At 45.2% G+C, this 16,999-nt stretch overlaps 1 protein-coding gene across 1 annotated transcript; it reads right to left on the bottom strand.

The window, feature by feature from the left end:
• Nucleotides 1-14,123: 14,123 nt before the first annotated feature.
• On the bottom strand, nt 14,124-16,600 carry LOC148913898 (uncharacterized). Its single transcript, XM_089025566.1, has 3 exons — nt 16,529-16,600; nt 14,820-15,242; nt 14,124-14,344 (listed from the first exon to the last, which is right to left on the bottom strand). Exons 2-3 carry the CDS (start codon nt 15,211-15,213, stop codon nt 14,124-14,126), a joined length of 615 nt encoding a protein of 204 aa, XP_088881692.1. The 5' UTR covers nt 15,214-15,242; nt 16,529-16,600.
• Between the last annotated feature and the right edge of the window lie 399 nt (nt 16,601-16,999).

Below are 16,999 nucleotides of genomic sequence, written 5' to 3'. Positions count from 1 at the left end.
TCTGCAATAATAGAAAATGACATATCTAAATCGGTGCAGAGATATCAATTAGCGGTGCAGCAGTCTAAAGTGCGACTGGATTACGCTTTGTCGCCTGGTTGTTGGTTAATGCCAAGTAATTTGGTTATCAACGCCAATTCCGTTGTGGGTTATAACAACAAGCTGCAGCGAGCTACTAAGGATATGAAGTTTGGGTTGAATGACGTGAACTCTGACATGACCAAGGGCATTACTCACTTCGTAGAGAAACCAAAAAAAGAGGTAGAAAAACCATTAAAAAAGGCGTACGTGCCGCCAAAGAAATCAGTAAAGAAGGTTACCGAGGAATATGACCATGACTTACTAAAAGCCGGCTTAACAGTCGCGGGTGTTGGTCTGAGCTATTATATATGGCGATGAACAACCCCTACGTAGCTGGAGTAGATTGTGTCTATACGACTTACACAGGTGAGAAAAAATACAACCAGGCATCTTGGGTTGATGTCACGGACATGTCCGTGAATTTGAACTACTCAGGAAAGAAATTGATCCTTTGTAGTATTTGCATGGGCGCGAGCAGTCACGCCAACGTCGGCTTTAGGTTCCTGGATGACAACGGCGTACTGCAGCCTATGCGTGTGAAGACAAACAACAGGGAGCCTGCGCATTTCTCCGTAGAGCCCAACCCAGCCAGCGCCGAAAATCTCTCGGTTTGGACTTTCCACATGGTTACCGATTGCCATGGGGAGGTAAAGCTGCAGATACGCGTAGATGACACCGGAAGTGTTTGTATAAATAGCATAGAGAATCAAAGGGACGAAGTCTATAACAATGCAACCATTAGCACTCTTACGGTAATGAGTTTATAGTGGATTTCTCACGAAATCCTAATATATATGAACCCACATGTAAAGGAAGATTGGTTCTTGCATTACTTAGAGGAAAAAAAGTTCGATGATGATTTTAGTTGGAAGGACACTGGGTTATGGGTGAAGGTTGGAGGCTTAGGGCTATTGATATGCACTCTTAGCGTTGGGACGCTTCATGAGTATGGTATCGCTTTTAGGATCGTCGATGAGGATAATATCCCATTACTACCCTTAAGGAATAAGGATAATAATAGGGAACCAGCTCATTTCTCGTTTGAGCCGCACAGGAGTAACGAAGATCTTTTACCGATTACTTTTCATATGATAGTTAATTGTCAATATGCAAAGCTTCAAATTAATGTTAATACTAGTACTAAGTATTCTATCGAAGTTTGGATAAATAGTGTTTATGCAGGGACAGAATCTCATAAGAATAATGTTTGGAATCATAAGACCATTAGTACCATGACTGCCATACCCCTGATACCGCATTACCAAGGCGGTGCGAATACCATCTTTACTTATCCCCATTCGAGAACACCTCGGGCGTCTGACGACGATAAGCCACCAGTAATACACGAGGATAAGATTAAGCCTTCATCTTCTTCAGGAGTACCACTCCAATAGCTACTACGAGGATCCAAATGTTATTCCCCACAAACTTTAGCAGTTCTCCGCCGGCCCTAAGCGCCAAGGAAACAACCGAACCCAGCAGCCCAGGAAGACCGGCTGCCATCTTTTTTCCCAAGTCCGTCAGCCCACTGCCTAATTTCTTTACGCCCGCGCCCGTAGCCTTAAGCGTGCTAAGGATAACTCCTACTACGCTCGAAATAGCAACCGCAAATGCCAGCGGAATACCATACTTCACCAGAGCTCTTTTTACCTTTTCCTTGGTGGTAAGCCCCAGCTCTTTTTCCAACTTCTCCTTTTGCGCCCGTAATTCCGCAAGGCGTATTTCAAGCGTATCTACTTCCTTCCTAGCAGCCTCCCTTTCCTCTTCGGAGCGAGTTTGGTCCACAGCTACTTCCTGCTGCCGCTCTATTCGACCCTGCAGGTCTTCGATGGTCTCCTGAAGTTGTCTTATTTCCAGATCCTTTTCAGCCATTTGTGCTATAATACGCCTTTCCCTGTCGTGACTCTCCACTAATTCATTTCCTATGCGTACTAGCTGCTCATCCTTACCAGCCAAGCGGCTAAAGGCATTCTGAAAGTCCTTCACGGCAGTGGTCTTTTCATCTAACAACTTAGATATCCGCTGCCGAAAGTCGGCAACTTCGGCGGCATGACTTTCAACAGTAGCTTGGTTTCCCCTCATGAATTCGTCTTCCATTTCCTTAAATCTTTCTTCGAGGACGTCGTTTTCCAGCTTTAGATTATGGAAAGACACCTTAAGAGCCGCCAAATCCTCACTTGCCCTTAAGAGGTCCTCGCGCTCCCTGGTGATTCGTTCTAAGTCGTTATTAACTGCCTCCGTTCGGCTAGTAATCTCGGCCAATTCTCGTTGCGCTTCCGCTAAATCATATGCAGAAGAGGCTTGCTCGGCAAGGCGTGCTGGTAAGGTCCGTATTTTATTTATCTTGGCCTCCAATTCCCGTTTTTGAGAGTTCAGCGTAGCAACTTCCTCTGTCTTGGTTTGGAGTGACTCACTTAGCGTTCCTACTTGCGCCCTTAATTCTTCGTATGTTCCATGGCCGCCTGCAAAGGCCGGTAATCTAGCTGCCGCCTTAAAGATCTTATTGAAATCCAGTCGCATTTCCTCCCTAGTCGAGCCTCGCTGCATGGTCAAGTTGGGCGTTCCCAGCGCATTTGTGACTCCTTTTGGAAGTTGGTTGTTAAGCAGGTGGGAATTCTTCCTTTGATACAGGTTGTGCCATTTTTCCCTACCCGATTCTCTAACTTGAACCTGCCCTTTATCTCCTATTTGGATGTCTAAGAGAGCCAGGTTTAGGCTTGGGTATCGCTCCCTTAGGTCCTCGATGAGGTCCGCCATTAAGTCCGACCGCACGCCAAGGGATTCCATTTGTAAGTATTCTGGAATGGGCGTGTGGGGGTTCTTAGACCTAAATTTATCTCTCAAGGAACGCATAGCATCGCGGGCCCTCCTACCATACTTACTACTTAATTTCTCAAAGAGACTTCGTCCGTCTACGTTGTCATTAGGAAGTAAAGACTCGTATTCTTCATCGTTAATATCAACTTGGCCTTCTTCGGTAAGGGGGTCAAAATCCGTTCCTTCTACTTCCATTATATATGATAAGCTCAAAGTTAAATCCCAACGTATTACCTAAGCAGGTTGGCGGGCTGAAAGCAGAACGCACCTTTCACCGGGTCACATTCACCCCCAGCAGCGCAAAGCCAGGGGAAACCCTGTACGTAGGCGTGCCCCGCCTAACGGATAACCTAGTATTGGTTCCTGGTACCTTGGCTTTAAGGTTTGACCTAGCAATACAACCAAGCACCAAGGACAAGCGCTATACCGTCAATAATGTGGGTAGGAACCTCGTCTCTAAGATGAGAATCAAGTTCGCAGGGGAATCCCTCTTGGATTTGAATAGGTACGATTTGTACACCACGTATAAGGATCTGTGGCTAACAGCCTTTGACCGTGCACAAAAGATAGAGCAGGGAATTGGAAGCGTTATTCTTCGTAAGCTTCGCAGCGATACTAACCCCGCGCCTACGGACTCCAGTGGAGCAACCGCAGTAGCAGACGCAACAAGGGTAAAGACCGCCTATGGTAGCAAGTACGTTATCCCCTTGGATTTCGAAGTAATTACGAGTCATGGTGTGTACTACCCCAGGCAGTTATCCGAGTTACAGTTTGAAGTAACCTTGGCGGACACTACGAACGTCATAGGAGGAATGGACAGCGCAATTAGCGGAGCCGTGGATCCTTATTCTATCACCAACTTAGAACTGCAGTACGAGACCGTGTACAGCGAAGATCTGGCACGTAGCGCTGGCATGGAATATAGCGCCGGAAAGGCATTCTTATACGACCACGTAGTAATGTATAAGACATTTAGCTTCCTAGATAAGACGGATGAGGTTATTAACCAAAGTATTAACATCCCCCGAAGAAGTCTCACGGGGTTGATGTTGGTGTTTGCCAAACCCTACGAAGCCGGTAAGCGCGACTCCGAAGCGTTCCACAACCCCAACATTACTAACGTGGGGGTAAATGTCAACGGCGTTCCAAACAAGGTCTACTCGCAGGGGATAAAGCCCGCAGACGTGTACAGGGAGGCAATGCGCAAGTTTGGCGACCAAATTAGCCCCGAGGAATTCTTTAAGGATAAGTACGCGTTATGGATTGACATGCGCACCATTAACGACGAAGACCTACATGGTCAGGGTTTACGTCTAGTAAATACGCAGGATGGCATAACATTGGAGATCAAACGCACCAAGAATGCCGCTGCGGGCGACAGTGACAAGATAAACTGCTACGTCTTCGTCGTGTCTGACGCGCAACTGAGCGTAGAAATGAATCAGCTAAAGAGCGTTGCCTACTAGGCTCGCGTTCCTTGAGCCAAGCGAAAGGATAAAAAAATATCCCTTACGTATAATATGCTTCGCGTATTTGAAAACAACGACACCAAACTGCAATGCATAGTGCAAGGCAACGAACTGTACTTCAAAGCAAAGGAAGTGGCGCTGGCGTTGGGCTATGAGCGCCCAAAAGATGCAATTAAGGTGCATGTTCGTGAAAAGTATAAGAAAAGGCTTAGCGAACTTAGAATGGAGGTGAATCGCCTCCCTTCCAGTTCACACCCACATTCCCTGTACGTAACCGAATCTGGGTTGTATCAGCTGATATTTAGCTCTAAAATGCCAAAGGCAGAGGCATTCCAGGATTGGGTGCTCGAGGAAGTTCTTCCGACATTAAGAAAGACTGGTAAGTATGAAATTGAACGGCGCTTCAACACCGCGAACAAGTTAGTATTCAAGATCGAAAATGAAGCCGACCTACACGCGAAGGTCGTCGACTACACACGTAGGTTTTACCCCGATTTCATCATAGCGCCGGGTCTTGGCGAACTTCAAGATTCAGACAGCAAGCGAATAACCTGCTGGCGAAAAGGCTACCAAGCCGGTCAACCCGACCTTTTAATCCTAAATGCGCATAAGAAATACCGCGGGTTGTGTATTGAGTTGAAAACCCCAAAAGGAAACGGCGTCTTATCCGCGAAGCAATCTAAGAAAATCTCACAGCTTGACGTAAATGGTTACCTAACGATGGTTAGCAACGATTACGACATTATCTGCCGTGCCCTGATGGATTACGCGGATGGTATTCGTATTCCCTGTAAGGGCTGTGTAAAGCGGTTTAAGTCCTACGCCACTTTGAAAACGCACCTAAAGATATTCCATAGGTATAATGAAGCTCAGCTTGACTCACTGGCGTGATCTTGCCCACGGTAAAGCATACGAAATAAAAAATTACGTCGTCTTCGAAGACATCGACCGTTTACGGTTAGTCCTCAAAGACTTAGAAGGCAAGGAATATTCCCTTTGGGCGCCGGATTGCGTGCGGTACGTAATTCAGGGCGAGGAATTCACCCACTTACGCAGCTATGGTAAGGTAAATGGCCGATGGAAGTTTGACATTGAAAGAAGAGTCACTCCATCTCCTCTTTGTAGTTAAGCGCGTCTGCTAAAGTCCGCTGCGCTTTAGGATCCGCGAAGCACCAATGCCCCACAAAGGATCCTTCGGAGAATACCCTGTCGCAATGAAGGCAGGTGTATTTTTTACGCGGTTTGGGTATCGGTATGCAGTCGGCAGGTAGTTCGCAAGTAATACAGTCCATATATTGAAAGGGCGATTAGGAATCCTCCCAGAAAGGCAGCTGCGTAGGCTAGCATATACCTTTAAAGGGGGTCCTTATTTTTATTGTTGTTTTGTTAAATGTTGATGATACTTAACAAACAACAATAAAAATAAGAATGGGATTTGAGACTCTTTGCACAAACCCTATCTTACTATTTTAGTTCCCTTCCTAACTTCTACGGGCTTTCCTTGCCACCTCGTTACTGGCATGCCAAGCTTCGAAGCGATCTAAGTACTCTTTAAAGCCGCCTTGACCCTCATACAAACACTGCCAAATATGTTGACCGCTCCTTTGACAGCCGCAGCGCTCACAGTTGGCCTCCCAGTACTCTCTATTTTCCCACCTTACACCTTCTACGAGGTCAAACTCCGCAAACGTTTCGTCTATTTCTTTCTTCCTTTGCGTTAACTCTTTCGTGGTGTCAACCGGACAACATCGGGCGGCAACGTCACCGTGCTCCTCACATGCTACGCCCAGCAGATCGTAATTACCAAGGCATCTATGTCGGTGCCAGGCGTCGGTAACGTCCTCCTCGCAGCGCACGCATACGTTCTTTAAACAAACCCTTCTGCTACGATGGTACTCCAACGCCTGCGCGCTGCTAAACTGCTTATCACAGTCCTCACAAACGGTAACGTTGTTTACTTCCTTACTGCATACCCGTCTTTCGACGTGATATTGCAATCTTTGCTTGCTGCTGAACTCCCTTTCACATTGCTTGCACTTCATTATAACTAAGTGTTATTTAAGCCTTATAAGGGATACTTAATAAAGTCCTGCACGCTTTCCTTCGCCCAACCGGCCATCGTCAAAAGCGCACCAAACCTTTCCGCGCGCTTCAGACCGCACATTTCATCGTACAATTCCTGCACGCGCTCTTTCAGCCGGTCTATCTCCTCCCTTTGCATTTCTATGGTGTCTCTTTTATCTTTTGCGTCGCCGGCAATTCTCCTTACTGCGTCCACTGGGTCCATCGTATATATAATGGATCCGAACCATATTCCCTGCAATGCTCTGATAGTAGGACCCACCGGCTGCGGAAAGACCCAATTCGTAGTGGAGCAGCTATTAGGGCCCTTTAGATACCGCTTCGACTACATCGTGCTATTATGCCCCACATACGTGAATAACCGTACCTGGGAAGGCATAGGAGTGAAAGATGACGACTTCTTTGTGGACATACTGGATCCTAATGAGTTATCCAGCCATTTGAAGTTCTGGCATAAGCAATTCCCTAAGGATACGCAAACTTTACTCATATTGGATGACATTGCCTGTGGGGACGACGTAAAAAAGCGCACCTCCGAATTAGTGAAGCTCGCTTTCAGCGGCAGACATGACAACATTAGCGTTTGGCTGCTTTCCCAGCAGCTTACCAGTGTCTCTAAGCCTTTTAGGGAAAACATAGGCTCTCTCGTAGTATTTTATACTCCGAGCAAGTCTGACCTGGAAACCATCTTAAGCGACTACGGCGGTGAGATATCCAAGGAACAGTTACACGAACACATGCGGCACCTAAAAACGCACCAACATTCCAAGATGATCTTCTCTTTGAGGTTTCCGTATTCCATTAACATATATGGACATTGAGCAGCTCTTAGATGAAGTCCCCACACAGTTAGATGAAAGTAACCTTAAGGAACAACTTAACATCCTGGTGTCATCTGGGAAGTGTAAAGAAATGATAGGCAAGGAACTTACCCATGAGCAGGTTAATAAGTTGTCAGAAGAGGAGGTTAAGAAGTTCCATAAGAGGTACGAGGCCGCCCTTGCAAGTAAGACCACGGACGCCGTAGCAGATTCCGCCATCCGACTTGCGACTAAATTGCTTGGACTTGCACTGCCCATAGACGACGTGGAGCAACTGCGGAAGGACATAAGCGAGGACTATGTCATCTCCCAAGAACTTAAGATAACCTGCGGCTGGTTGTCTTTGAAGTGCGGTAAGTTAATGGCAGTCGCCTCTGCGGCACTTCACGTAGCTCAGCACGTCGACTTGAAGGAGGTACTGGTGTCTTGGAAGGACTTCAAGAAGGATAGAGAAGTCGAAAAGGTCTTCCAGGCAGCACTTGCTGATGATCAAGTCACCGTAAGTACTTAGTCAAGTCACCGTAAGTACTTAGTCAAGTCATTCGTAAGTACTTAGTCAAGTCATTCGTAAGTACTTAGTCAAGTCATTCGTAAGTACTTAGTCAAGTCATTCGTAAGTACTTAGTCAAGTCATTACCAAGTCGTTCTCAAGTCGTAACCAAGTTACTTGTCAAGTCCTTCAAGTCCCTTAATATAAGATGAGTGGCACCGAAGAACAACCACCCGTAGAAGATACCAAGATTACCAAGGCTAAATCTCCGGGCAGAGTTGCCGCGGGGAAGAAGCTCGCGGAGATGAATAAAAAGAACAAAGCAAAGAAAGAAGAAAAGGTGGAGGAAGAGGAATCCTTTATTAATCCTGGGTACGTCATCGGCGCGTTAGGAGTTGCTATAGCAGCAGGCAGCCTTTACTTACAATGGCGGGCTACGAAGCCAAAAGTAGAACCACCAACATATCACGCGCCCGTGCACGCACCTGTGGAGGTTAGAAAAAGTAAGATCCCTGAAATGGAGTAATAACCTTCTCGCTTTGTAATATAATGTCGACCGCGTTGTTGAAAACTGTTGAAGAAGCAGCTATTATTACTTCCATCGTTGCGGGTATTGGTTGGGTTGGTAAGAAAGTGCTCAAAGAAGACTTTACTGAAGACCCAAGCAAGAGCTTCGCTAATTTTGCTAAGATGACCGCTGCCGTAGGCGGGGCTATCATGCTAAAGGATTACCTACGAAAGGAAAAGTACCTACCTACGGTGTGATTTTCTAATATATAATGGCTAGCGTGGTCGTAGGCGGAGTTATTGCAGCTTTAGCATTCACTGGAGCTAATTATGGTGGTCAGTATTTGGATAGATTAGTTAGAGGCGACAAAAGCGGAGATTTGGCCGCCGAAAGGAAGAGACACGACTTAGCGCTGGAGAAATATCAGCGGGACGTGGCAGCTTGGAACGAAAAAAGACAAGCTTACAGGGATTGGTTGGACAAGAACTACCAAGACAAAATGCAGGCGGATAAGAACTTTGAAAACACAGACTACGCCTTTAAACTTTATGCGCAAGCACACCCCGCGGCATTAACGGGGTTGAAAAAGCCTCAGTTTAAGGATTACTACCAGCCTTCTAAGAAACAAAAAGACAATGAGTTGGTCTTCGTAGGACTGGCAGGGCTGGCAGGAGGCGTGGCCTTGGCGTATCTAATATAATGATCGTCTTTTTGGAAAGCGACAAGAATAACTTTACTACTTATCTGAATCCTCCCATCCGCGCGGAAAGGGTTCGGTTGGTTAGTTGCTCTTTGTACAATTCTTGGTATAATTTGATTGGCGGCTTTGTCGTCGTGACTTCCACCAAACCAAAGTTGCCAGATTCCCATTACACCCCTATAACACTGGCTAAGGAGCTAGCAAAGCATGGATATACTCTTACCACAGGATTACCCCATGAAATGAAATTCAAGAAAAATAGTGGAAGCGCTAATTTAAAGGGCAGTCCATTGGTAGAACTCCTGGGCCTTACTAGTACCACGATAAATGGTCAACTTGATGTAAAATGGAAAGTCGCATCCTCTTATGAAGTCTATTGCGACTTGGTCCATAGTTACAACAATGGAGAAAAGTCTTCTCTTATGTCCAAGTTTCTGCCCAAAGGTAATCCATTTGACCTGGTAGAATACACTCCCATTTCTTTGAGCTATGACTTGTCTAATTTGGTAGAAAGCATAAACATCACCATTAAAGTGGACGGAAAGACGGTGGATTTCAACGGACGTAAGATCAATCTCGTCCTGGAATTCATATAATGGGCCGCCTGGAGGACAAACTTAAAAGGATTTACTATGGACCCGAAGGCTATTGGAAAGGAGCGTCGGCTATTAAGAAACTCGCGACCGCGGCCAGGGTATCAGATGAAACGGCTAAGAACTGGCTAAGAAAACAAACCCTCTGGCAGGTTTATCTTCCCGTGCCTAAGTACATTCCCAGGCCCAGCTTTACCGTAAATACCCCTAATGAAGTTCATCAGGCGGATTTGCTCTTCTTACCGCACGACAAGATAAGAAAAAAGACCTATAGGTACGCTTTGACCGTAGTTGATATCGCAAGCAGATACAAGGACGCCGAACCCATAACCAGCAAGGATTCTGGAGAAGTCGCAGAAGCCCTAGGTAGGATTTATAAGCGCGTTTTGAAATGGCCTAAGCTGCTGCAAGTGGATGCGGGGACAGAGTTCATGGGCGTGGTTACTAAGACCCTGAAAGACCACGACACTAAGATTAGGAGAGCTGAAGCTGAGTACCACAGGGGTCAGAGCATCGTCGAAAGATTCAATAAGACCTTGGCCGAGCGTCTCTTTGGGTACCAGTATTGGAAAGAGCTGGAAGATCCCTCCAAACGCAACAGGGAATGGACTCAGAGGCTCCCCCAGGTCATCGCGGCTTTGAATAACGAGGCGGCCAGGGCTACGGGAATAAAACCCAAGGATGCTAGGAAGAAGAAACACGTGGAACACAAGTCCTACGTCAGAAGTTCAAGGGCGGTCGGACTGAAGGAAAAAAAGCTACCCCGCGACATAGTGGTTAGATACCTCTATCAGCCGGGGGAACTCGAAGGTGGCAGTAAGAGAGCCACGGATCCTAACTGGTCTTTGGAAACGTATGAGATTTCAAAGTCCGTCACCAAGGAAGGGCAACCCGTGTTGTATTACCTAAATGGCCCAAGTCGTGGATTTGTCATGGAAGAGCTGCTCATAGTTCCTAAAGACTCAGAGTAATGCTGCTCCACGCGCCCGATTACACTCTAGGCATGTCAGTCTTACATTGCCTCTGCAATGCCCGCGTTTATTATTTATACGATCCACGGAGAACTGCTGATCGTCATTCGGATCGAAGCTCCATAGTAGAGGTATGTTACATTTGGCACACCTTGCCCCTTTCTTATAGACGTCGTCTACGCATAGGTCGAACGTCATATTTTTTTCTTCGTCGTGCCGCTTGTAGCGAAGGAGTTTCTTAGCAATGTTCTCCTTAGCTACGTCTTCTGGCGTCTTATCGTAACGCAGTTGCGGACCCCAAGCTCTTTTCAATTGCTTGGCGTATTCTACGCGGCTTACGGCGGTGTAGATAAGGTTGCTCCAACACAGCCGCTGGTCTATGATCCATAAAGTTTCTTTTATGGTAAGCCCTTGCGCGCTGTGGACTGTCATGCAATAGCCTAAGCGCCAATCTGGATGGGAGGTTATTTTTTCCACCTTTTCTATGGGTACCCAGGCTTTGTCATGCGTTACCGCGTTTTGCAGTTGGATGTCGGTACCAGGTACCCAGACGTCTCTTTTTTGCATGCGGGTGTCGTGGGGTTTGTAGCAAACAGGTACGGGATGCGTAGGAAAGCGCTCTCGGTGTATATTTAGCAAATCCTTTTGTATGCGAGACTGTGCTGCGCGTTTGCTGCTCAGCACCAGATCTTTAGGGTGCCATGCGTAAAGGAAGTCCTCGTATTTCTTCGCTCGTACGCGTTTGCGCAGCGTCTTGCATTGCTCGGCATCACTGAGCCCCCTCAATTCCGCCTTTAATTTACGTACTTGGTCTTTGCTGCGGTAGTCGGTGTTGATTTCCTCTGCATGGTCTACCATTCCTTTTAACCATTCGTGAGGCATTTCTCCGGCTATTGGAGGAGGTTGGCATGGATCCCCAGCAAATATCACCTGGCATTTCCCTTTTAGGAAGTCTACGAACTCCCGCAGTATTTCCAAGGGAACGGTGCAAATCTCGTCCCAAAGTATTACCGGAGGTATGTCGCGTACTGCCTCCGGTACCCACTTTTGGCCATTCCAGCGAAAGAAGCTGTGGTAGGTTTGCGCGTTGTAACCCATCTCCGTTAATTCCCTTTCCAAACGATGCGTAGGAGTTAACACCTTTATCTTTGGAAAGAGTTCCAAAACCCTGGTGGTCTTACCACTACCACCCGTTCCGTAAAGGTAAGAGAAGCGTTGGTAGGAAATGGGGTCCGTAACTAACGGTAATGGCTCTTCTGTGGGGGTAATGGCGCCTTTTGTGTGTCCACCATGATATTCCACACGTTCTCTCCAGGCTTTTATCTCTTCGTCTTTAACGCGCCATTGACCACTTTCCGCTAACTCGTCTTCGGTGTAGAACTCCTGCATCTTTTCTAACACTTCGGGCTTTACGTACAGGGAATCCGTGGCTACACGTGGTATGTCCTCTTTGTCGAACCGTAGCAGCATCGCAAGAAGGTTAATGTGCGCATATGCTAACATACTGGCGCGTAAATGGTAATATTGCGGTCTGTGATCTTGGTAGTAACACAGTGCATTCCACTTATGTTCTTTTTGACCTTCTACGAAGTAGTTCCACTTTTCCACAGATACCATCGATCCATCATCATGTGCGCGCTTTACGAGGAAGCTTAACTCTCCTTCGTCCGTTATTAAGCGTCGCTGCATATGTTTTTCGCCTTCTTTTGCGCCCTGAGTGAACTTTCCTATGACAACCCGCGCGGTGGGGTTATGCTCAGGTAACCATTTTGTGAAGGAGGAGTGACACAATATGGCTTCGTGGGCGGTGTACGTCATAAGTTTATGCTCTTCAAAGAACTTTAACAACGGCACGGGAATCCATTCCTTCTCCTGTAAATGTTTACCATACCACGCGTAAATTATGGGGTGTAAGCCCTTTGCTAACTTCCATGAGGTTAATCTTACGAACCCCGTAGCTGGAGCGTCATAGCTGCCGTCTAAGGACACGCGAAAGAACTGTGAGTCTGGATGTCCGTAGCGGTCATAATACTCCTTACAATCCCCCAATCCTTTAAAACTTGCGGGGTAACAGTGTTTCATGTCTAAGGAGACGTATTCGTTTTCGTCATACTCCATGTTCCACAGACCTCCATGACCATGCTCTACACAGGCTTTGGCTATGTCGGCGAATTCCTTAGGCGTGGACTTCCATCCGTTCCTCTTCTTTGCGGCTAAGAAGTCCAAACTACGAGAGCTAAGGACCTCGTCTGAGAAGTCTTCCCCTAAGGTTTCACAGGCACTTTGAATGCGTTGGTGTTCAATTTCGGGGCGGTAAAGAGTACCATCCTGCGTCATAAACTGACTTCCCTCCGCGTCCATCAACCAAACGGAGTTTTCATGAACTAATTCTGTCAATGGTGAAGCTTTATAGACCTTAGTTTCCTTCTTTTTGGGGAACCTAAGTTCTCGCCAAGCGTGTCCATTGTGTTGGTAAATGATTATGGGGGCACCTCTACCTCCGTATTTGTGCGTACCTGGGTAAATGAACCCGTCAGTGATATCTTTTACGTGTATGCGGCGTTCTAAGGCAGTCTCTAACTTCTTGATGTTGTCTATGGTGGCTCCGGCCTTATGTGTGTCTTTTTCCCATTTCCTGATGGCTTCTCTTCTCTTTAAAGTTAACTTCCCACCGCGGGTGGAGTCCTCAAAGAACTCTCTTACTAACTTCGCAACACAGTTACCTGGATGTCGCATTGGTTTGAGCTTCTTAACGTCGGGCTTCTTAATCTCGTACGCACCGTAAATGACCACAGTAACTGGGTAAGCGACCTCGTAAAACATCATGTCAATGCCTACCAATGCTCCCGGGCGCGTATTTTCACTTAAGACAAACAGGTCCTTCTTACCAGACGCCCGTATTGGATTGCGCCCCTTTTCTATCATCCACTCACCGTCTAAATACTTTATAAATGTTAACTCCAAACGGTATTCACCTTCGGGCATTAAGTTAATTATTCTTTCTGCTCTTTCTTCTGTCATCGTCTCATCTGTATCTCCCTCCATGAATGTTGTGAAGGCAAAGTCGGCGTCCAGGCGATCCAACACCTGAGTTCTCAGCTTACGCACAGTTTTGTTTCGTATGCTCTTGATGGCGTCCATCTATATCTAAGGAATATTTTAACCTCCGTTTGCGGTACCCAACAGAGCAGCAGTAAGGGACTTTTCGCGCTGCCACCCGATCGCGCAAGACCCCCTGTAGGGCCTCGTCACTGCTCCAAAAACCCCACCCCCCCTGGTGTTTTTCAATTTGTGATTTTTGGCAATGCCGGCGCTTCGCGAGTCCCCCTTACTGCTGCTCCATCGATGTAGAATTTGTACGTACCGTCAAGGTTTTGCCATGTTGCACAGAGGTGATGCCATTTGCCGTCAATCACTGAAGGGTAACCCCGCCTAGAAAAAAAACTCCATGAGGTCATTGCATCATTACCTTTATAAAGGAACTGTTTACTAAAGAATGGTAATCTCAAGAGATCAGGAACTGATGGGAAAGTAAGCATTACACCCAAAGTGAAATTATGTACTGTGAGACGAGCCCTCCTCTTTGTCAACTTACTCTGCACTGCCGGCAATATACAATCCTGTGTAGCTCTTGTCTAAATAAACAGTTATTTCGTTTGGTTGGCTGACTGTGGCATAACTGAATGGCGAATGTTTATCTGTACTTGGGTCTGCTTGTACCCACATGCTGATAGTAAATGCTGTAAGTTGGACGTCAGCCTGAAGCTCATGCTCAACTTTATCCTCGACACTTTTCCTCGGGAACGACATGGCTGAATAGATTTAAAGACAAAAGCGATACATGATGAGCACGATGTTTGGGCACGCATGCGCAGGTCATGATGACGCAATTATCACTCGAACGTACGGCAAAATTAACAAACAGGTGCCTTGGGGCGTATCCTCCATTTTGATTGTTACGTAAATGTATTTTTGGGGAAGAAAGAGAGAGATGATTTGTTGAGCTGAGTGCATAGGGAGTGTGCCCCCCTCTGTAGGTCCATGCAAACTTCAGTTGGCTCTTGTCTAGATCTGATATTCTGACATTGAAAATAAGTTTTGTTATTTCAAATATTAAAAAATATTAAAAACGTCTTTATCGAAAAAGTGAAACTATTTTTGCCGGAGAGGGTTTTCAAAAAGAGAAAGACCCCAACAAGCCTTTTGATTTTTGACCCCATTAAAAGTCATTTCCAAGAAACTCATCGAGCAGTATTTTTGCAGAACACAAGCATCTATTACGTTTACCTTCACATGGAACACACTTGTGGCTATGCTCGTTATTGTCGACATTACACACTAGAGGATAGGAGCACAGTTTGTTACTGCATATCGGCACAGCTCGTAAAATGTGGTTCAAGTAATGACAGCCAGCCGAGTAGACCAGACTTTCGGGGTTAGTCAAGTGATTAGCGTTATTCAGCTCACAGATCCCTTGACTGAAGCAGTAGTTAATGCTGTAGCAATCTGCATGCAGTTCACACTTTTCTGTACACTGGAGGCTTGATGTCACCGCAGAATAGGTTTTGATCACGTGACCCTGTATTTTTTGATTGAACTGAGAGTATGCTGTTGCCTTACAAGACTGTGCGTGTCCATGTTTCCATAGCGAGAGGAGAATGACTGGTACGAGGATCTCCATTCTTAAAAGTTTGCTTTTTTCCTTCGAATCTACAGCAAGAAAAGGCAATGAAGACTAAGATGAAAGAAAGGTGCAGTACCACTTAAATCCACAGGGAGCCCGGCTTTGGGATTTGTACATGAATAAATGAATCAATAAAGTGCTTTGGGTTTCCTGTGTTGAGATTTGAAACAAGGCGCTGATACGTTGAATTTCCGGTAATCGTACTACCAGTAACTTGATAGCAGATTAACGTAACGTATCAGTATAACGCACGCCCTAGTAAATGGTAAGAAAGAGCTTCTCTCTTTCTTACCATTTACTGGAGCGTGCGTTACACTAATTCTTGCTTTTCACCTACGTCATCATGAATTTCAAAAGCGTAAATTCGCATTATAATGAAATAAAAGTTATATATTCTTGCAAAGCGGTCCAAACTACATATACTGGCCAAATTTGAAGGCTGTAAAGCATTTCGTTGCGGAACTATAGGCAAGTAAACATGACGCAATTTTTGGTTAAAATGTATGGAGCGGCCATCTTGGTGTTCCAAGTTGGTACACCATCATGGCGGACGAAATTCCAAAGGCTTAAAATGATGGAATATTTCATATGTTTGGCTATATTTCAATTAAATATACTTTATATAGATATTTAAAACGTGTCTAAGGGAAAATCTTTCAACTAGAGTAAATTATTTTAATATTTTCATCGCTATTTAGATAGACGTGACGGTATTGCGTGACACAAACTCAACCTTCATAACTCGGGAACCAAACATCGAAATGACTCGAGATTTTTTCTTGTGACTTATAACACTGATTTCTAAAACATATTTGAGAAATGCCTTTATACGAGCTATAGTTTAGATTTTGATGTTTTGATGACGTCATGTGAAAACCAGCAATACGTTAAATTTGAATTATAAGCTGCTCTCGAATTACTTACATTAATCTGCTATCAAGTTACCAAATCTCAACACAGGAAACCCAAAGCACTTTATTGATTTATTTATTCATGTACAGATTCCAAAGCCGGGCTCCCTGTGTTAAAGCCACATGAATCTGTGTATGCAGCAGTTATAAAAGGGTGACTTCTCTTAAACCGAAAAATACCCCTAATTGCAATAACGTTGTCACTGAAATATATAAAATCAGCAAAATAACTAAAAGACCCATTCTCGTACCCAAAAGCCTTCTCAGCTTTCTAACGAAAAGTCGAAGGCTCTGGTAACATACAAATCGACCGTTAATTTGATTGGTTTAAATCTTTTGCATAATCACCTGTTTCTGGTTAGCTATTTTTATAGTTGACGGTTGAAATTGGAATACTTTACCGTATCCACCAGAGGGTCTCGCTAAATTTTTTCCCCCCAGAATATTACAGCTATTCTCAATCACACGCTCCCTCAAGCGATCGTTTCTGTTGCGACGAAGGAGGTTTTGGTGGACGTCATATAAGTGTGGACTTGAAGCCTTCGCGTTACGTGAAATCTCATTACAATTTTGCACAAAATATGCAACTTCGATTTGATCCCATCGTCAGATTCTAAAAAATAATAAAAAAATAAAAAAATAAAAAAAATAGGTATAACCGAGTTCTTAAAAAAAACGAAATAAAAAATGCGGTGCCCGACTTCGTTTTAGAGCTATAAGAAATTAGTGACGTTTTTATGAGATTTTGCTTATCTGCAAAACATGGCTCACAAATCAATTGGTACGATTTCTTTCCAATGCTATTTCCATTGCTCCAAAGTGATTTACCAGCAGCTTTAGATGAAATTTAATAGAAACTCGAAACTTTTCCA

This window comes from Actinia tenebrosa, unplaced genomic scaffold, assembly GCF_029948245.1.
Source record: "Actinia tenebrosa isolate PJP-AT-01 unplaced genomic scaffold, QUT_ActTen_1.0 PGA_scaffold0__85_contigs__length_37466705, whole genome shotgun sequence".
NCBI classification, from domain to species: domain Eukaryota; kingdom Metazoa; phylum Cnidaria; class Anthozoa; order Actiniaria; family Actiniidae; genus Actinia; species Actinia tenebrosa.
Note: the sequence above shows the minus strand (reverse complement) of the source record. Positions and strands in the feature narration are given on the sequence as shown.